We start from the raw sequence: 22,703 nt of genomic DNA on the forward strand, positions 1-22,703 counted from the left end.
TAAAAAAACCATTATTTACAATTTTATTTAACTATATATTTATATAAAATTAAATTATCTAAATATGTTCAAAATTTTTACACATATTAGTTTACACATCAGCAAAATATAAATAAATCGGTTCCATAGTATTTCCTACCGTTTATTAACATTATTGCTCATTATTAATTTTAAAATATAAGTCTTAGCAAGAAAATGAATGTAAAAAAAAAATTAAATATTAATAAAGATAAGCATCCAAATTTTAAATGCTAATTCATATTTAGAAGGAAAAGAATGTGTTTTTAGAAACTTATGAGGATAATAATAAAAATTTTCTAAATTTTTTATGCAAATAATATATTGAAAATATAAAAATATTTATTTTTTAATAAATTTTAATAAATAATTTTTTATAATATTCTTAAAATATACTCTTAAATCACATGTTAACAAGACTTGACATACAAACTCAAAAGTATTCAGAACCAAAATTTTAACATGTATTTATGACGGTTTTTTAATTTGATTATGGAAGTAAAAGTGGTGTTAAACTCGAACATGGGGAATATAGGTGCTTTACGGCCATGTGGTGTAAGTGGAACAACTCGGAGGGTCCGAGTTGCTTTATATATTCCATTTCATAAAAAAATTGATAACAACAAACAACTCGGAGGGTCCGTTTTCTAGTTTCAGAAATTCATATTTGCTCAACCACAAATCGGACCATGCGATTTCTTAAGCAAAATTTTAAAATCAAACAACTCGCATGGTCCGATTTAAGTCTGAATTTTTTCAATTTTTTTAACACAAATCGAACCCTCCGATTTGTGTACTCTGAATTTTTTCCACTTTTTTAAACACAAATCGGAGGGTCCGATTTGTGTACTCCCACAATTTTAAAAAATACCAAAAATTACCATATTAAAATATATCACTTATTTTACTCCCATATCAAAATTTTTTAGCCTATTTATGAATCATTATTAAATATTCTGAAAATAAAATAAAATAAAATAATTTATTCTTTTCAATCAATTTATATTATATATACTAAAATAATTTTATTATAAATAGTTATTAATAACTTATTATAATTTACACCAACAGCACTTAATAATTTTTCTAAATTTTGACATAAGGGTGTCTTTTCTTCAAATTTAAAAAAAAAAACGTGCTTGACTCATTGACTGGTTGCAAACTTGCAATTATACAAAGGTTAACACGTGGAGTTAATTCCTGAAAGTCATTGGCAGTCAAATCATCCATCAACTTCACGTGAAATCGACTTCACATTAGTTTTTACCTGAAGTTTTACCTGTTAAATAGGTTGTATACCAAATACCCAATAAGGCAATAGATATGATTTGACACCTGTACCCCTACAACTTTTTGTATCCTCCAACGTTGACAAATTTTCTACGGCATCATAGTCTTCAAAATTTTCATTTTAACTCGTAGCACCGCAACTTGTCTTGTGTGAACTGAACTCTTCCTTGATCTGAAGTTCCAAACTGAAACAACAAAAACATAAAAATGATTACTCACACTCTCTTCTCTGCTAATAATCCTCTTCCTACTTCACCATTCTTCCACTCTAAAGGTATTTTCTATATCACCAAACTTACTTATCCTTAATTTTTCATCTCCAAAAAAGTAGATTCATCCGAGGACTGCAGGAAGAATAAACCATTTCTAGAAAAACTGATGCATAGGAATATCAAAAGTCATGTTCTTAATTACATTGTTTCAAAAGTCAAACATATTGCACCTCATAATATATATATGTATGTTCATTTTAAGCCAAACATGAGATTTGTTGGAACCTTTTTTTTGTCTTTTTTTTCTTTTCAGCCTTCGGATTATCATACTTATGATTAATTTGTATGAAGTCAAACTGTATTAAAATCAATGTTTAGATTAATTTTGGACCGTTGAGTCTTAGGTCTTCAGATTTGTGATTTTTTTTTAATTTTTTTTAAAATTTGTGCATCTAATTAATTGTTTTGCTTACCTGTTACCTACTTTTTCAGTTGAAAAGCAATGGCTTCTTCAGAGCTTTGCTTTGAAAGCAAAGCCAATTCAGTTGAGAGTTTCAAATGGCTGCAGAGTAAGATCATGTTTGGGTTCTGATAAATCAATCGAAATCCCTCACCAATGGTAGAGTTAGAATTATATTTAGATAAAATCAAGTTTATTCTTGAGTTATAAACATCAAATCAATACGAAATATACCTAATATTATATAATATCCTAAATATATTCGAACAGGTACAATCTAATTGCGGATCTTCCGGTTAAGCCTCCTCCCCCGTTGCATCCCAAGACTTATGAACCAATCAAACCGGAAGACTTGTCACCTCTTTTTCCAGATGAACTAATCAAACAGGAAGTTACCGGTGACAGATTCATCGATATACCGGATGAAGTCCGCGATATCTACAGCCTTTGGCGCCCTACGCCTCTTATCAGGTTGATCTAAACAACATATTGTGAGATATATTTTCAAAATATGTGAAAAGCTATGTTTGAAAAGTTATATCTGTTCATAGAGTTGTGACTTATTCAAAAGTTATGCCTCGTACAACATATGTGTCTTCCTTTCTGTTCAGGTCAATTTGTGATGGGAATAGAAGGTTCTAGAATCTTTAGTGCTATATATTAGAGTCAGTTACTTAGCTGTCATAGTTAGTTACACGGTTAGTTGTTTGCTTAGCTGTCATAGTTCGTTACACAGTTAAATAGTTAGTTAGTTATTGGTGCTCTTCTTACTGTAATCATGGGAATCTTACATGTATTGGCTTGTGGATTTTAGAGCTAAGAGGCTGGAGAAGCTTCTAGAAACACCTGCTAGGATTTACTACAAGTATGAAGGCGTAAGCCCGGCCGGATCGCACAAACCGAACTCTGCTGTTCCACAAGCCTGGTATAATGTGCAAGAAGGTGTCAAGAATGTTGTGACAGAAACTGGTGCTGGACAATGGGGAAGTGCATTAGCCTTCGCTTGCAGTCTATTTGGCCTTGGCTGTGAGGTATGGGGCTTATGCAGATTTGAATTCCAATTTCCTTCAAGAATTTAGCCGATTAATCTTATGAGTTCTCTTCAATTTTAGATTTTCTTGAATATTTACTAACCACTTTTCTCGTTTCAACTATTTGTCTAATTTTTTAGCTAAACCAGAAAGTAATGGTGCATTCTGTACATAATTGTTATCAATGTTACTTTCTTGTTTATCTTCTCTCCTAATATTTTGAGTATCATTAGAACCTTAGATTTTTTAAAGGCGAAAACTCACGTGCAGTTGTTTTCATGTAAAGTTAATAGTTGAGAGTCGTTATAGATAATTTGACTTAATTGACTAAATTGTCATATATAACTTGGTTAGGTGTGGCAAGTGCGCGCATCTTACGATCAAAAACCATACCGGAGACTGATGATGCAAACATGGGGAGCAAAGGTACACCCATCTCCATCAATGATCACTGAGGCAGGTCAAAGCATGCTTCAAAAGGATCCATCAAGCCCAGGGAGTTTAGGCATAGCCATATCAGAAGCCGTGGAAGTTGCAGCGAAAAATGCTGATACAAAGTATTGTTTAGGGAGTGTTCTGAATCATGTTCTGCTCCACCAGAGTGTTATAGGAGAAGAGTGCCTTAAACAAATGGAAGCCATTGGAGAAACCCCTGACATCATCATAGGGTGTACCGGCGGCGGATCCAACTTCGCAGGACTTAGTTTTCCATTCATTCGCGAGAAGCTTAACAAGAAGATCAACCCTGTCATTAGAGCAGTTGAGCCTGCAGCATGTCCTTCATTGACAAAAGGAGTGTATACTTATGATTATGGTGATACGGTGGGGATGACTCCGTTGATGAAAATGCACACACTTGGACACAACTTTGTTCCTGATCCAATTCATGCTGGTATGAAAAGTTAACTAATTCAAATGCAAGAAAAAGAAAAACAAAAGAAAGTGTTGATCGCCTTAACAGTTATGTATTGTGTTACTTGTTGTAGGGGGCTTGCGCTACCATGGGATGGCACCATTGATCTCACATGTTTATGAGTTGGGATTAATGGAAGCAATTTCAATTCCACAAATTGAGTGCTTTCAAGGTAATTTTAATTCTACCAAACATTTTCGTTTTAATTCCAACCATTGTGACAAAGGTTTGGATAAGATCACATAGGATGTTCTTTTGTTATAGGTGCTATACAATTTGCAAGGAGTGAAGGGTTGATACCAGCACCTGAACCAACTCATGCCATAGCTGCAACCATTAGGGAAGCCCTTCATTGCAAAGTGACCGGTGAAGCAAAGGTTATTCTGACAGCAATGTGTGGACATGGGCATTTCGATCTTCCAGCTTATGAGAAGTACTTGCAGGGTAACATGGTTGATCTCTCATTCTCAGAGGAAAAGATGAAGGCTTCATTGGCCAATGTTCCTCATATCACAGCTTAAGAGGCAGTACCAACAGCGATTAACTATTTGGAAGCTTTGATAGTTGAGAGAAGATACAAGTACACACAGATAAATAATTCATGTTTGTTGAGTCTGCAGCGGAATTTTGACTTCTAATAGCTACAAAATAATATGAAATTGAATACTAGTCACAATAATGCACTCGCTATATAATTACTAAAGAGAAAAGGAAATAAAATAAAATAATAATAATAATATGAAAAAGAAGATGTGAATGTAGTTGTTATTGTTGATGATGATTGAATTGAAATTCTACAAACGTTTATATAGTGGTTATATGCTATAATTTCAACGGATAGAAATAAAACTTTTTTATAATAACTCTTAGCCTTCCTTTTCTTTCTCTCTCCCTCACAATTCTCCACCTCGTTCACAATTTGAAATCTACGCAAATTTTGGACGATCAAAGAATGGTATTCGTATTCGGTTGTATCATTTGACAATGACTGCCTAACATGGAACAATATTAAGCAATTTCAAACAGTGTTGGAATTTGCTTCCTGACACCACTTTAGTCAATATGTCAGCGGGATTTTCATCCGTGTGTACTTTTACAAGAGAAATGTCACATTTCTCCATAACATCATGCACGAAGTGATATCTAACATCAATATGCTTGGTATGAGCATGATGAACCTGATTTTTAGCCAAATGAATTGCACTTTGACTATCACAATTCAGATCCACACAATCTTGCTTCAACCCCAAAATCATCTAGAAGACCTCTTAGCCACAATGCTTCTTTCACCCTTTCTGCTACTGCCATGTACTCAGCTTCTGTAGTAGATAGTGCCACTGTAACTTGTAACATCGATCGCCAACTAACTGGAGCACCTTGTATTTTATATACATAACCAGTCGTAGAACGTCTTCTATCTAGATCACCAGCATAATTAGAATCAACAAAGCCGCTGATTTGACATGATTTTCCACTAAAGCATAAACCTGTGTCAATGGTGCCCTTCAAGTATCTTAATATCCACTTGACTGCTTCCCAGTGTGCCTTATCCGGGTTTGCCATGAACCTGCTAACAACACTTACTGCCTGTGAAATATCTGGGCGTGTACATACCATAGCATACATTAGGCTACCGACTGCACTAGCATAAGGTACATTTTTCATGTAAGCCTTATCCTCTGCTATTGTGAGAGATTGTTTACCAGAGAGCCTAAAATGTGGAGCCAACGACGTTACTACCGATTTAGCATTTTTCATTTCAAATCTTTCAATGACGCGCTCAATGTATCCTCTTTGGCTCAAGAACAATTTTTGGCTTGATCTCTCCCTTTTAATTTCCATGCCTAATATTTTTCATGCAGCACCCAAGTCTTTTGTTTCAAATTCTTTACCAAGTTGAACCTTTAACATATCTATCTCTACCTTGCTCTTAGAGGCAATAAGCATGTCATCCACATACAATAGAAGATAGATATAATTACCTCCAAGAAGCTTACGAATGTATACACAACAATCATAATTACTTCTGGAAAAACCTTGTTTTAACATAAAGGAGTCAAATCGCTTATACCATTGCCGAGGAGATTGTTTCAATCCATATAGCGATTTCCTTAAGCGACATACCTGACTTTCTTTACCCTCAACCTTGAAACCCTCAGGTTGATACATGTAGATTTCTTCCTCTAAGTTACCGTGCAAGAATGCAGTCTTCACGTCTAGTTATTCCAACTCAAGATCACCATGAGCGACAAGACTTAAAAGCACTCGTATGGAAGTGTGTTTCACCACTGGAGAAAATATCTCATTGTAATCAACACCTTCTTTCTGTGCAAATCCCTTTGCTACTAACCTAACTTTGAATCTTGTACTATCTGACTTAGTAGGATCTTCTTTTCTTTTATACACCCACTTACAACCAATTGCAGTCTTTTCCACGGGCAATGAGACCACATCCCATGTCTTGTTCTAATGAAGAGATTGCATCTCTTCCTCCATAGCGACCAACTAACTCTCTCTATCTTTGTCTTTGATAGCATGTTTGAAGGTGACCGGCTCATCATCCTCTACTGAGAGTGCATAATCTACCAAGTTTAGCTGCCCATAATATCTCAAAGGCTTGTCTGACCCAAACTTCTGAACAGATTTATAATTCCTCTTTGGCCTAGTAGATGCCAAAGAATCCTGCTGCTGCTGTTGTAATACATGTGCATTTTCTCGTTGAATTTTCTCATGATCAAGTTCATCCTCTGCATCATCTCGAGTAGCATTAGGATGCTCCACCTGAACATTATTAGAGTCTATTTGTTGGTATTTAGACTCTATCTCCACCACTTGAGTATTTGAAGTTTTTCCAACATCAACATCATCTGGCACCACATCTTTAGACAAAGCTACCATAGATCATTCATCAAAAGTAACATCCCTGATAATTACAAACTTAGAATCATTTACACTCCAAAGGGGATAGCCTTGAACCCCTCTTGGATACCCCCAAAAAGATTACCTTCTTAGCTCTATCATCAAGCTTATTATCTTTGACATGATAATAGGCTGTGCATCCAAAGACTCTGAGTTTCTCGTAATCTGCATGTTCCCTTGACCATACCTTATAAGGTGTGTCTCCATCTAGAGAAGAATGTGGGGATCGATTCACTATGTAGCAAGCTGTAGCAACCGATTTCTGCCCACCATTCTCTGCCTAACCCGGAATTAGAGCGCATACACCTTGCCTTCTCAAGTAGCGTACGATTCAGTCATTCGGCGACTCCATTCTGTTGTGGTGTTTCTCTAACTGTCCAGTGTCTTGTAATGCCTTCTCGGTCACAGAACTCCTTGAAAGTCTCATCCGTATACTCTGTGCCATTATCAGATCATAGAGTTTTCAGCTTCCTACCTCTTCGGTTTTCAATCATTGCTCTCCATCGCTTAAAAGTATCGAATACCTCATTCTTATGTTTGAGGAAGTAAATCCAAACATACCTGAAATAATCATCAACAAAAGTAACAAAATACCTGGAACCACCCTTGGAAGTAACTTTAGTCGGGCCCCAAACATCAGTATGCACGTAGTCTAACAACCCTCTGCTTTTATGCTTGCTTGTAGAAAACTTCACCCTATGTGCCTTTCCATACACACAATGCTTACAAAATTCCATTTGTGGTTTCTTCATATTCTTCAGCAAACCTTATCCACAAAACAATGATAGACCTTTCTCTGACATATGTCCAAGCCGCATGTGCCATATTCTCGTGCAATCTGTTTGATCTCTACTTCCACCGATTCCAACTGCTAACTCACCTATAACCGTTGTCCCCAAAAGAGAATAAAGATTACCGTGACGAACTCCTTTCATCACTACCAAAGAACCACGAACAACTTTCAGTACCCCATTTTTCGTAACTATTTTGCAACCATTTTTCTCCAACAAACCTATGGAGATCAGATTTTTTTGCAAGTCTGGAATATGTCTCACATCCTTTAAGGTTCTTACGACACCATCATGCATCTTGATTCTTACAGTACCCAACCCCACAGTTTTACAAGCATGATCATTGCCCATTAAAACTGTGCCACTATTTATGCTTTCATAGGTAGTAAACCACTTTCTATTTGGACACATATGGTGAGAGGCTCCTGAATCAAGAATCCACTTATCGAAGATTTCATAAGATTGTTCTGTCATAGAGTAACAATCTTCCTCATCATTTGAGACGTAGCTTGCTTCTTGCTTTTCTTTTGGGTTGTCGTTGTTCTGTTTCTTGAAAGTTATCTTCTTATTTGTACAATTTGCTTTGAAATGTCCAGCCTCACCATATCTAAAGCATGTTCTCTCCGCGTGAGGTCTAGATTTTGGCCTAGACTTTCCACGCTTATTACCTTTTCCTCTTTCATTAGTCCTTCCTCTAGCCGCGAACAATTCTTGTGCTTGATCATTATACTCTCTTCTATTTGAAGATGACATTACACTTGTAGCAACCTTACGTAGATCATCCGCTAAAAGTGATGCCCTCGTCTCATCCATGGTCAGAGTGTTACCCACCAGCATCAATGTCTGCACCAGATTTTCATAGGACTTCGGTAATGAAAGTAACAATATGAGTGCTTGGTCTTCATCATCAACCTTCACATCTATATCCTTTAAGTTTGATATGATCCTGTTAAACTTATTGATATATTCTCGGATTGAGGTGCCTTCCTCCATCTTGCATGTATACAATTTGGATTTTAAGTAGATCCTGTTAGTTAGAGTCTTCGTCATGAAGTTACTCTCTAACTTTAACCAAACGCCTGCTGCAGTTACTTCTTCATTTACCAAAAAAGCAACATCCCTCTCAAGGCATAAGATTATTGCAGCCCGCGCCTCAAGAACTAATTCTTTCCAATCCTCGTCTTTCATTTTCTCCGACTTTTTCTCTTTTCCTGCCAGTGCCTTGTGTAATTTTTGTGATATAAGCAGATTTTTCATCTGCATCCTCCAATAGGAAAAATTATTTTTCCCATTGAACTTCTCGATTTCATATTTGCCTACTTTGACATTACTACTAGTAGAAGCCATTATATTCAAAATTGAATTTTACCACTCAAATAATGAATAATATAACGTTGGCTCTTGATACCAATTGTTGAGTCTGCAGCAGAATTTTGACTTCTAATAGCTACAAAGTAATATGAAATTGAATACTACTCACAATAATGCACTCGCTATATAATTACTAAAGAGAAAAGGAAATAAAATAAAATAATAATAATAATAATATGAAAAAGAAGATGTGAATGTAGTTGTTATTGTTGATAATGATTGAATTGAAATTCTACAAACGTTTATATAGTGGTTATATGCTATAATTTCAACGGATAGAAATAAAACTTTCCTATAATAACTCTTAGCCTTCCTTTTCTTTCTCTCTCCCTCACAATGTTTTATCTGTATAGAAGATATATATATTTTTTATCTGTGTATTTATGTTTTGTCCTAAATATTAAATGCAATTTGTAGACATTAAGAAATAAAGATTTATTTTCTTACTTATTGCCAATTGATTTATTTATGATGATCTCCAATTAATAATTTTTTAAAATGTTGTGCGCATTAAAAAAAAAAAACTACTAAAACAGTCGTTATATAATTACTAGCGGTTTAAATGCATGAAAAGATGGATGATAAATGAAGGAAGTTTTTCTGGTAACAGCAACGTGAAGTGAGAGAGAATAAGGGAAGAAAGAGATAATTATTATAGAAGTTACGTGGATTTATAAAATAAAAAAGAACATGAATGAAGATGACGTAGTGAGAGTATTGTAACGCGAAATAACTGACGTGGGGTAGGTTATTAAAAAGGATAAAAATGGAAAAAAAAAGTTTTGGACACCAAAACAGGTTTTGCCATTATATATTGTTATAAATTGAGAGAACGTGAATGAAGATGACATAGTGAGAATATTGTAATACGGAATAACTGACGTGGGGTAGGTTATTAAAAAGGATAAAAATGGGAAAAAAACTTTTGGACACCAAAACAGGTTTTGCCATTATATATACTAGCGGCTTAACAGGCACTACCGTGCCTGTTCAGCCGCTTTTTTTATGGGATTTAAAGTTAATTATTTTAATAAATTTTTAAATTTTAAATTCGAATAACATAAAAATAATAATATAGAATAATCAATGATAATATAAAAATGTTCAAATTAAAATAATCATATATTACCTATCTATAAACAATAACAATATGAAAATGATTTAATTATAATGAACACATACATCACTTATCTACAAATCTACAAATAACATAATTCATAAAATAATTATTACAATATTATTTTATCTTCTTCTATCTAACTCAAAGTCATCTATAACAATATATAATGCCAAAACAGAGTTTTTGGTGTCCAACTTTATGTTCCAATATTGCCCTTAATGATAGAAGTTCTCCGTACATGCATGCGTCGGTTACTTTAAATAAAAAACTTCCACCGTTAACAACACATATTCTTCTATAATAATTATCTCTTTCTTCCCTTATTCTCTCTCACTTTACGTTGCTATTACTAGAAAAACTTCTTTCATTTTCCATTCATCTTTTCATGCATCTTTCTTACTTCATCTAATATAATTTGTTTTTTGTCATTAAATAAAAGTGTGAAACTATATTTATATGTTTGTTTTGATTAATTACCGTTGACAGGATACCAATGGAAGTGGTCGACCGACTTGGCAAGACTATGCGTGGCGACGAAGACAAAACATGAGCGAAAAACAGAGGCAGCAATACTTCACCAGAAGGCGGCGTGCCAGTTAAGTTATACATCCATTAATAAATTTATGCCGTTAGTATATCATTTAATATGAATTATCTTTTACAATATATTTTCATGCTAATAACAAATTTTTTAAATATTCAGATACTAATAACAATAGTGAAGTTGGTCCAAGTAATAGACTGAATGATCCAAATATAGGTAAGAATCCTGTATATTTATTTAATTAATAATAATTTATTTTTTCTTAAGTTTTGATTCGATAAACCTTCCATAATTGTCCTAAATAATATTGTTATAGATATTATTATAATATCTTAATGTACTTTAAATTAAATATCTATAACAATATATAGAGGGAATATGAGAGTTAACAATATAAAAATTACAATTTTGTTTTGAAATTAAATGAAATTTTAAAAAAATCTTAAAAATGTTATTAGTTAGAGACATAGAAGTTGACATATTAGATTTAGAGAAAGATTAAGAATGATTACAAATAAGTGTTAAAAATAGGGGAGGTATTCAATATTACAATATTTTTATATTAAATTGTATATCTATAACAATATATAATGCTAATACATGGGAGTTTGGTGTCCAATTTTCTATTTCTTATTTTAACCCTACTAAAAAAATTCAAAAATATTTTACTGTTACTTATTTCACTAACAAATTTCACTAACAGTTACAAAAATTTACGCATAACTTCTATTCAATTTTTTACTCTCACAATCTCTCTTTTTTTATTTTTTTATTTTTTTCTAATTCTCCTTTATCTTATGAACTCTTCTCTGTACGGAATAATTATTTAAATAAGTTTTTGTGACATCTTAAACTAGGTAAAGACGCTGTCAAAAAGTTTATTTTCATGGCCATATATGAAATGAGAAAAAGAATAATTAGAAGCCAACAAGTGTTTAACCAGGAGTGATAAATAATTTTTTGTATAGATCTTATTATATTGAAGTATTCATTTAAATTATATTTTGTTTAGTTTTATGTTAGTTTTTGTTTGTATAGTGTTATTTTGAGTATGTTTGTACTTTAATGGTCTGACTAGCAGTTTATCTTCATTCTAATTATTCTATTAGAATTTTTTTGTAATCATAAAGAATATATCTTTTTTATTTTTTTTTTATAATTTCATCCATTCTACTACTTTTTTTTTTACTTCTCAATACACTTTGTTATATTTCTCTTGCTGTCGTTATTTTTTTACCTTCAATACCATCTATTTCAATTTTCATCACATCAATCGTTACAAATTTCATTTAGTTTTATTGTAGTTACTACATTCACGTATAACTTCCACCTATATTTTTTTTTCTCTTTAATTTACTTACCCAATTAATATTTTCATCATTCTTTTACCTTTTTAATTTGTCCCCAATATTTTACGTACAAAGATAGTGTTCTATCTTTTTCTCTTACCAAGAAAGAACTAATTTTTTTTCATCTTATATGTATTTTTTATTTTTTTAAATATATCTGTACCTATCAATGATGAATTGAAAAATCGTGAATATAAAAATTATATTAAACTGGTAGCATAATAATAATTATATTGAAATAGTAAATTTATCAATTTAAATTTATGTAGTAAAAAAATAATCACTTCTGATATATTTATTTTTTAGAAGGAAAAGTATTAAAAAAATATCGAAATTATCAACTAATTTTTTTTGTTATACAGTGAAAAAATTTAAGCTACAATTATATTATTAAACATATATCTAATATAATCTTTTTTATAATGATACGGCGCGAGAACATTTTAGAACAATAATGGAAGATCTATTGAATCAAAATTTATGAAAAAATAAATTACTATTAATTAAGTAAATATACAGGAGTCCTACCCATATTTATTACCATTCGGTCTATTACTTGATTCAGTTTCACTTTTATTATGAGTATTTAAATATTTAAAAAATTTATTCTTAACATGAAAATAATGTAGGCTGAGAATTTAAGAGTACATTCGGAAGAGTACAGTAACATAGAGATATTGTAGTAATTATTCAAATTAAATGGCGAACTAAATTGTAGAAAAAAAGTTAAAAAAATATAGCAAAATTATCTATTAAGTTTTTTTTTGTTACAGATTAATAACAAATATATATATTATTAAACAGTGAATATATTATTATTATTATTATTATTATTATTATTGAGTGACTATATATATATATATAAGAATTTAATGAATAAATTTATTATTATTTTTGTCTAAAAAATATAAAAAATATAGTACAATATTATTGTGCAATTAATAATAATAATAATAATAATTTTATTAATTTTGGACGGAGGACTATTATGTCTAACAGAGAGAAAATTGGGGATTGATTTGTACATTAGTTTTTTTTTTGACTAAAATGTCCGTTTTTAAAATCTTTGGGGACTGATCTGGGTAATTACTCTGCCGGAAAATGAACTGGGGACTGATTTGTCTGCCGGAGTAAAACCTTGGGGACTGATCCGTGTATTAATTTTTCTTGGGGACTAAAATGTCCGATTCTAAAATCCTCGGGGATTGATTTGGGTAATTACTCTAATATCTATAATAATATTATTTAGGCCAATAATAAAAAATTTATTGAATCAAAATTTAAAAAAAAAATATTATTAATTAAATAAATATAAATATAGAATTCCTACCCATATTTGAATCGTTTGGTATATTACTTGAACCAGCTCCAGTGTTATTGTGAGAGTATCTGTATATGTAAAAAATTCAGTATTAAGAAATAATATAATTTGATAATTTAACGGTACACTCAAGAAATAAATTATACATAATTGGTACGTACTAAGAGTCCAGTAACATAGATATATCGTAAAAAATAATTCATATTAAATAATAAACTAACAATATAAATTTATTAATGAGAAGTATAATTTAGAGTACCTGATATAGAGTATTGTTGAGGAGGTATATTTGTGATATCTTGTAATGGTGTTGCCATGTTAGTTGGTCCACTTGATGTATCGATTTGTTTTCCTCGTCTAATACTTTCTCGGTAACTGGCACGCCTTCTGGCAAGGTGTTGCTGTCTCTGTTCTTCACTCATATTTTGTCTTCGTTGTCTGGCATAGTCTCAACTATAATTAATCAAAGAAACATATAAAAACAGCCATACACTTTTATTTAATGACGAAAAATAAATTACAGTAGATTTTACATTATATTTAGGCGAAGTAAGAAGAATGCAGGAGAAGACAGAGGAGAAATAAAGGAAATTTTTTCTATTATGGAGAGATATGGAGTAACCAGTGAAGTGAGAGACATTAAGAGAAAAAATTGGGAATAATACAATTGACGCAGTAATTGATGTGAGAGGAAGTAACTGATGCAGTAGTGGGGAATTAAGTAGTAGAATTCTGTAACTGATGGGTGATGTGAGAGAAATTAACCTGGAGAAGTTATATTGAGGTGAACGTGGATGGAAATAAAGTAGTAGCTGTAACTGGAGGTAGGTTACTAAAAAGGATAAAAATGGAAAGAAAAATTGGACACCAAACCTCCATGTTTTGGCATTATATATTGTTATAGATATATATATTAATATATATTATTTTATTTATATTTTGTATTTTATACAAATAGTTTTTTTTGTGTCTTAGAAGAAATTAAACACAGCACAAAGGCTAGAAAAAACAGCAATCAGTGCAGTTTTTGAAGGTCACGGTCGTAGTGGGATCTATCAAAGAACAGCCGCTGCCCAACCAAGACACACTCAAAGAGGCAGTCGAAAATCGTCACCCTCTGCATATTGTACCGCGGACAAGAATCTGAAGAAGCCAGGCCAAAACGAGAAAGAAAAAAAGTTGTAGGCAAGTACTCCAAAAGCCAAAGCCAAACAAGAATTTTAATCTTCTGTAGTTTTGAATGCCACAACTAATTCCAATTAACATCATCACTCCAATGAAACCTTCGCTTCAAGAGCCAATAGTAACCGTCCTCGGTAGAATAAGTCTTTAAAAAGAGTTGAATGCCAGAACCATCTAGGATTGATGCTAATACGAGGAGTAATACCAAAAATATAATTCTTAATAATAGGGGTTAAACCCTTTAATTGTCAAGAAGAATTAACACAATATCTTTAAGATGGAGGTATAAGCCAGAAATATGAATATAGGATAAAAAGTCACCAATCTTACTAATAAGACTCCAAGAGTCATGCTAAACTGATTGATTAAGGAGCCAAGATATCAAGAAAATCCTTTTTTTAAATGATTAAGAGCCGCAACAATACTGCGCCAACAGTTAGAGGCATTTTTCGGAATTTTAAAATCCAAATTGTAGTTACGCCCCATATACTTTTCCATCAAAAGTTGAATCTAATACTTATCTTTGTAGTTAAGAATTCGCCAAACCAATTTATCAATCAAAGCCATATTCACACGCAAGGGTGGAGTTAGATGAAATATTAGAGGGGGCCAAAAATATTTATACAATAAAATAAAATTAAAATAAAATTTTAAAAAAAACTAAACTAAAATTTATATATAATTTATATATAAAAAATTAAAATTAAAAAAAATTATTGTCTCTTTTTCTTTCGAAATTTATATATAATTTAAATATAAAAAATTAAAATTAAGGAGCTATTGCCTCCTTTTTTACTATGTGGTTCCGTCACTGTTCACACAATGAGCATCTTTAAAGTCAATACCTCCATCTTTTTTAGAAATATTTAAAGTTTTTCATTTCACAAGAGAAAGACCTTTTTCATTGCTTTGTCCCTTCCATAATAATTGATGAGTAATGGAGTTGATTTTCTCACCAGCATAAGCAGGAAATAGAGAAACTTGCATCTGATAGATGGAAATAGATGAAATAACAAACTTGATCAAACAAATTCTCTCTGATTTATTTATTAATCTACCCTTCCAACTCGCTAACTGCCTTTGAATCTTTTCAATAACATCTTGAGTCCCTCTTCTAGAGATACGAGTGTGACTCAAATCCACACCAAGATATTTTTTCAGATTTTGAGTGAAACGAATACTAGACATACCAGTAAACATTTGCTTATAAACAGAAGAAGCATTTTTGGAGCAAAGTGCCTTAAATTTTTGAAGGTTTACCTTCATCCCAGAGGTTCTACAAAAAGTGCTGAGAACATTCATCACCAACTCAATTTGAGACTTTCTAACTTTACAGAAGAGAAGCAAATCATCTACAAATATGAGATGTGATATTCTTGGACCATCTCTAGACACAGAAACAGGAATCCAATTCTCTTTAGACACTTTGTGAGTAATCAAGTAAGCTAATCTCTCCATGCATAAAACGAAAAGATAGGGAGACATGGGATCGCTTTGCCTCAAATTCCGGTTGGGATAAAAATTGGGTAATCTATTACCATTCTAGAGGAGAAACAAAAAAGACAAATACACACATTTCATAATAAGATTAATAGTGATAAGAGAAAAATCAAAGCTCTGCAAAAAATATTCTAGAAATCGTCTATCAATCATATCATAAGTCTTCTCTAAATCAATCTTAAATGTTAAGATATCGTTCTTAGATTTTGTCCTTTTAATAAAGTGCAAAATTTTCTGAGCAATAATAATATTATCTGATGTTCCTCTTCGTGAAATAAATTCCTTTACAGAGGGCCAACCACATCTTCAAAAAAAGGATGAAAGCGATTAACAAGCACATTGGTGATAATTTTATAAAGAACATTGCACAAATTTTTTATTTTTTAAAATATTTGACAAAATTGATTTATTAGTTTTTTATTTTTAATATTTTAAAATAATATGATGGAGAAATGCCCAAGAGTTAGGGTGTAACTGTGAGGGCGCACAACTGAGTTGAGTCAGAATGTCACACTCAAAGGAAGAAAAGGGAAACTTAACATGCAGTTCAGTAAGACAAGGGGTGTAAATATAGAAGTACTGCCAATCCCCTCTCCTCTCATAAACCCTGTCCTCGCTAGAACAATGGAGAAGCTCAACAACCGTACCCGAACCCTCCTTCACAACCTTCAAACCCTTAAGTTCACGCATTGACTCGACATCAATATACGACGAGGAACGAGTCCTCACATCATCGTGTACCCAATGGTACGGGCAGGGACGGATCTAAGTACACTAGTGTGGGGGCAAGCGCCCCCACTACAATTTGAAATTTTTTTGAGTAGTATATGATAATAATATTTATTTGCCCCCATTAAATTATTAAATTTGACCCCATAATAATTTTTTACTCAACTTTTGGTACTTAATCGTCAATTTAAAAATTTTATATTAAATATTCGTTAGAGTGATCAATTCTCATATTTAAACGAAATTAATATTCTTTTTTAAAAATCAACTCAAAAGAATATTATTTATCTTCTTTTTAAATTAGCTTTAATTTTTGCGTAGCAACTATATTAATTGAAATAATTTTTTTAACTATGAATATCAATAAGAGTCGGCTTCTAATTGTATTGGGAAGTGAATTTTTAAATAATTGTTTAGTAATATATATGAAAAGAGAGAAATTTTGATGGTAGTGTTAAGAGAAAAATTACTTAATTTTTTAAAAATATAAAACCTAAAAGAATAGAATTTTAAATTATATATTATTATTAGATTACTATTTTAGTGTTTTAATTTGTATATTAGATATTTTGAAGGCTAATCATATTTTACAATAACAAAATATAATTATAACAATAATAATGCTATATGTACATAAAAAATAATTATCTGTATAAAATATATATTAAAATATAAAATACACCTTAAAAATAAGTTAAATAATATATGTATTTATACATAGATATATAGTGGTTAATAGATAATTTAATATTTACTTTTGATATATACATATTATTTTTATTATAAAAATTATTATCATGTTATATAAATTTTGCCCCCACTATCAAAATTTTCTGGATCCGTCACTGATTGTAAACTAGTTTAATGATTCGTGTATTGTACGGGATAGCTGTGTTAAGAGTATTGAGATGCCACGTGACAAGACATGTGTAACATATTAGAGTTTGTTAGAGAAATCAGTTAGAAGAAAACTGAGTCAGTTACATCTAATAAGAAGTAGTTAGAGCTCACTCACTATAAGTACTAATGCACTGTAACAAACTAGTTAGTTCAGCTAATACAACTTATTTTCCATAAAATTCTCCTCCTTCTCTCCATCTCTCTCTCTGTCTCTCGCTTGCTCTCTCTCTCTTCTTTCATTCTTGTTCTTCATCTTCAAGAGTCTGATACCTTCACATGGTATCAGAACTCAACGATCCATGGAGAACACTGCGCCAACACCAAAAGCTCCAACGAGATTCCTCAATAAGAACACATTCGCTGCATTTTCAGCTATTAAACTCAACGAGAACAACTACAAAGCATGAAAGAAGCAAGCACTAGCGTGCATAAAGGTGAACAAGCTTCAAAGTCATCTTGATCCAAGGATGGTACCTGCTAGGTTTAGCTCAGAATCAGACAGATATGAAGGAATCGAAACTCAAAGCTACACAGACTGAGAAGTGCAAGATCAGTGCCTTGTGGCTTGGTTTACAGCAACAATGGAGTCTAACTTTGTCAACTGTATAATTGAGTACGATTACGCATACCAGATCTAGAATGTGTTGAGTGAATATTTTGAATCTAAAATCAAATCGAGGATTAAGCAGCTCAATACTCAGTTAAAGACACTCAAGAAGCATGATTCTTCAGTAACCGAATACATGGCGAAGATCAATCAAGTTGCTGACGCACTTAGTGCACTTGGAGCTCCACTAACCAAAGACGAGTATATTGAAGCTGCACTGGGAGGGCTTGGCGAAGAATACAATGTTTTCATCATCGTGGCAACAGCAAGGATTGAAGAGACGTCAGAAAGCGAGTTTGAATCTCAGTTGCTCGCTCAAGAAGAATTAGTTGACAGATTTAGAAGGACGGAGCTAGGACTAGTTCAGGCAAACATTTCTCAAAGAGAAGATACTCCAGAAATATTTCAAGGAAAAGGGTTCAACAACTACAGAGGAGGTTTTCGAGGCTCAAGAGGCAGAGGCTATTTCAGAGGCACAGGAAGGTCATCATGGTGGCAGGGCAGTAGGCCACAATACCAACTTTGTGGGAAACTTGGCCATATAGTAGTGCAGTGTTTTTATAGGTTTAACCAAGACTTCATGAATCCACAAATGCAGCCCCTCAATGCAGCGCAACCACCTTCAACAGCATTCCACAATGATACAAGCTCTCAAAACTCTCAACAAAGATTCCAAGAAGTGAAGACTCAGCCTCCCGCACCACTCAATCCTCAAGCATTCCTTACACTGCCTTCAGCTCTCCCAGACACAGCTTGGTACCCTGATTCAGGTGCATCTCACGTTTGACAAAAGAAACCTCATCACAGAATCTGATTATGATGGCACTGAACAAGTGTTTGGAGGTAATGGCCAAGGTATGGATATTGAACACATTGGAAGTTCATTCATGCATGTATCTTTATCTAACAGACCTTTCAAATTGCAAAACCTATTACATGTACCTAATATATCAAAAAATTTAGTGAGTGTAGCCAAATTTGCCTTAGACAATGGTGTATTTTTTGAGTTTTGGCCTTATCTATGTAATGTTAAATGTCAGATCTTCAAGAAGATCCTCCTTCAAGGATTGCTTAAAGAAGGACTTTACAAGTTTGAAGGGATCAAAATATGCCCAAGAACAAAGTCTGTACCTGTTAATCCTACTTGTTTCAATGCAAACATTGAAAACTCCAAAAATACATATGTTGAATCTGAAAATAAGTATGTGCAAGCCACTGCCAATGCGAGTTCAGCATTGAATAATAAAGAGAGAGCTTCTACACCCTCTCACCTAGCCAAACTGAATTTTAATTCAACGGCAAATAAAGTTGACATAAGTCCAATTTCAATTTGTGATTCTGCCTCTCAATTGTCTATAAATACCTTAGTAAGTCCTGTTTCAAATGCAGAAGCTCATGTCACTTGTAAAAGGGTCAGTGATACAAGCCAATTATGGCATAGAAAATTAGGACATCCATCTGATAAGGTGGTAACTCTAGTGATGAATCAATATAATGCTTCAAGTTCTAATAATTTAATGTATAAAATTAGCGATGATCCCTCATTATGCAATGCTTGCTGTATTAGTAAAATTCACCAACTACTTCATCTTGAGTCTCATTCTAACTATGCACCTTTAGACCTTATATTTTCTGACATTTGGGGGCCAGCACCCTTATACAGCAGATCAGGTTACAGGTACTATATCTGCTTTATTGATGCAAGTACAAGGTATACTTACACATACCTACTCAAGACTAAAAGCCAAGCATTTGAAGCATTTCAGCAATACAAGTCAGCAATTGAACTCAAGACTGGGCTAAAAATCAAAGCCTAACAAACAGACAACGGTGGAGAATATTTGTCTACACCATTCAAGCAGTTTTTGGTAACAAATGGCATTCAACACAGACTTACATGTCCCTATACCTATAAGCAAAATGGCTTAGTGGAAAAAAAAAACACAGGCATATCACAGAAACCTCACTCACATTGCTAGCCCAAGCTAATCTTCCTTTAAACTTTTGGGATGAATCAACCCTCACTGTCACTTACCTCATTAATAGACTACCCACCCAAACTCTCAACAACAAAACACCTCTTGAAGCCCTCACCAACACAAAACCAGACTACAGTATCCTACAACCCTTTGGATGCACATGCTACCCGCTTCTCAAACCTTACAGTGCACACAAGTTTGATCATAGATCCTAAAAATCCATTTTCATAGGTTATTCCCCCAACCACAAATGTTACAAATGCCTCCTACCAAGTGGAAAAGAAATCATTTCAAGAAATGTCCTCTTCAATTATTATGAATTTCCTTATAACCAACTCTTTAGGAATCAACCAAGCCAATCCCTCCCTCACACTTCACCTTCCACCTTCACCTCTTCCTTGCCAAATCTTCTACCTCAAACCAACTTCAATTCCACTCCTAAACCCAACATTATCCAACCTCCAGCCACTATCTTGCCCAACCAGCCCATCCTATCTTCCTCATCAAGGTCATCACCAAGTCTTCCAGCACAACCTCTCACCTCAGCAACAAGCACTTCTAGTCATTACAACGTCTCAACCATCCATTTAACACCAAAATTTTCAATTCGAGGCAACACCTCCACTCCTACTGCAGTAGCACCCTAAGTGGCACCAACCCCTTACCCCACATCTTCTCCCCAACCACACTATCATGCATTGCATACATTGAATGACACTTCCAATACGCTCAATTATATATCTGAACCATTATCTACTTCATCTTTTTCTTTGTCTATTAATCATGATTCTGATGTCACTGCTGCTAATTCTTTTTTCTTTGAAACTCCCTTAGCTGCAGATGTGCCTGAGCAAGCCCCAACTGAGATAGTTCCTCCTGCACTATCAGCAGCTACTACAAATCACCATCCCATGCAAACAAGGAACAAGTCAGGCATCTTCAAGTCGAAAACTTATGCAGCAGTGCTCAAAGAGGCTGACATTGACCTCTCCCAATGAGTCCCTCAAACAGTTGAACAAGCACTAACCAACGAGCATTGGAAGCGGACAATGGAAGAAGAATATGAGGCCCTCATGAGGAATCACACTTGGACACTAGTGCCAAAGCCACCCCCAAGCACAGCCCCTACCATTGGCAACAAATGGGTCTTTCGAATCAAGAAGCATCCAAATGGTACAATTCAAAAGTACAAAGCACGGCTTGTGGCAAAGAAATTTCATCAAAAAGAGGGAATTAACTTTGATCAGGTGTTTAGCCCGGTGGTCAGAACTCCTACTGTTAGAGTCATATTGAGTTTGGCATTAGCAAAGGAATGGAAGATCCGACAGTTTGACTTCAACAACGCCTTCTTAAATGGCGACCTCGAAGAAACTGTCTTCATGACTCAACCATAAGGCTTCATCTCTACCCACATTCCTCACCATGTTTGCAAGCTCCAAAGATCATTATATGGGCTGAAACAGGCCCCTAGAGCTTGGTTCACCAAACTGAAACTCACTCTCAACAAGTTTGGCTTCGACAACACCAGATCAGACACGTCACTCTTCACCAAATTCACACCAAGCATTTTAAAGGTCATTCCAACCTTGGGAACAAGCTGCTCATCAACAATAGAGAGGGGCTGCAAAAATACAATATGTTTAAAACAAGAAAATACTATAGAATTTCTGCACCTCATAAAAAAATAACAATCAAAGTAAAATACACCCCAAGGACTCCTGATCTACACTCGTTACGACAACAAATCAACTAAAATAACAAGGAAAATCATAAACTGTAAATATACCCAAACTCCCCCCTAAAATACACCCAAACTTCCCTAAAAATACACCCAAAAAGTTCTGATCTACACCCGAGCGTCTGCTATAAATTGCAGATAATTAATCAAAAATAATACATTAGATTCAATCCACAGATTATGTTCACGCATTAATTTCACAGTCTATGTTCGCGAATTATTCAGATAGACAATCATAGACGAATAACTGCATCAAATTCAAATTAATCTTAATTAGCTGAATCTAAATCAAACCTCAGGAACTTCGTTCGATTCAAATTCAAAATCCACTTCACCCTGATTGAGCTGACAATCTGAGGTTGAATCATCCATTATCTTCAAGGTTCGTTCAGATTTTGATTTCAGAAACCAGAAAATCGAAATAAAACAAAGCTAGAGTTACAGTGAGAGAAACTAAGGTGAATGACGACGAACAAAGCAGTGATAAACGCAGAAGAAAGAACGATCGAAAATACAAGGGAAGAAGGCAAGAAGGAGAACGAAAAACTTGGCAGGAGATTCGAAGAAGGTAATGAAATCTTTTGAAAATTGGAAATTATATTATTCGCGCATTAATTGATTTTGATTGATATAATGTTCTGTTATATAGCGCATGAGTTGTACGTAACAATTGGAGCGCATTTAGCGGTTTAGGGTTTAGTAAGTTTCAGAACTTGTAACACTTGTAAA

At 33.4% G+C, this 22,703-nt stretch overlaps 2 protein-coding genes across 2 annotated transcripts; both read left to right on the plus strand.

Annotated features, from left to right (window-relative positions):
• LOC107623988 (tryptophan synthase beta chain 2) lies at positions 1,392–4,627 on the plus strand. The gene is made up of 7 exons (XM_016326406.2): positions 1,392–1,582; positions 2,013–2,139; positions 2,251–2,451; positions 2,795–3,011; positions 3,366–3,903; positions 3,998–4,096; positions 4,189–4,627. Exons 1-7 carry the CDS (start codon positions 1,516–1,518, stop codon positions 4,443–4,445), a joined length of 1,506 nt encoding a protein of 501 aa, XP_016181892.1. The 5' UTR covers positions 1,392–1,515; the 3' UTR covers positions 4,446–4,627.
• On the plus strand, positions 21,286–21,630 carry LOC107621301 (uncharacterized mitochondrial protein AtMg00820-like). The gene has a single exon (XM_016323333.1). It carries the CDS (start codon positions 21,286–21,288, stop codon positions 21,628–21,630), a length of 345 nt encoding a protein of 114 aa, XP_016178819.1.

Source organism: Arachis ipaensis, chromosome B10 (genome assembly GCF_000816755.2).
Source record: "Arachis ipaensis cultivar K30076 chromosome B10, Araip1.1, whole genome shotgun sequence".
Classification (NCBI taxonomy): Eukaryota; Viridiplantae; Streptophyta; class Magnoliopsida; order Fabales; family Fabaceae; genus Arachis; species Arachis ipaensis.

Bases quoted from the DNA above. Each gene is read 5' to 3' on its own strand.
- LOC107623988 (XM_016326406.2), top strand. From the start codon at position 1,516: ATGATTACTCACACTCTCTTCTCTGCTAATAATCCTCTTCCTACTTCA. The intron at 2,140-2,250 runs GTAGAGTTAGAA...ATATTCGAACAG, and splicing joins ATCGAAATCCCTCACCAATG to GTACAATCTAATTGCGGATC. The intron at 3,904-3,997 runs GTATGAAAAGTT...TACTTGTTGTAG, and splicing joins TCCTGATCCAATTCATGCTG to GGGGCTTGCGCTACCATGGG.
- LOC107621301 (XM_016323333.1), top strand. From the start codon at position 21,286: ATGGAAGAAGAATATGAGGCCCTCATGAGGAATCACACTTGGACACTA.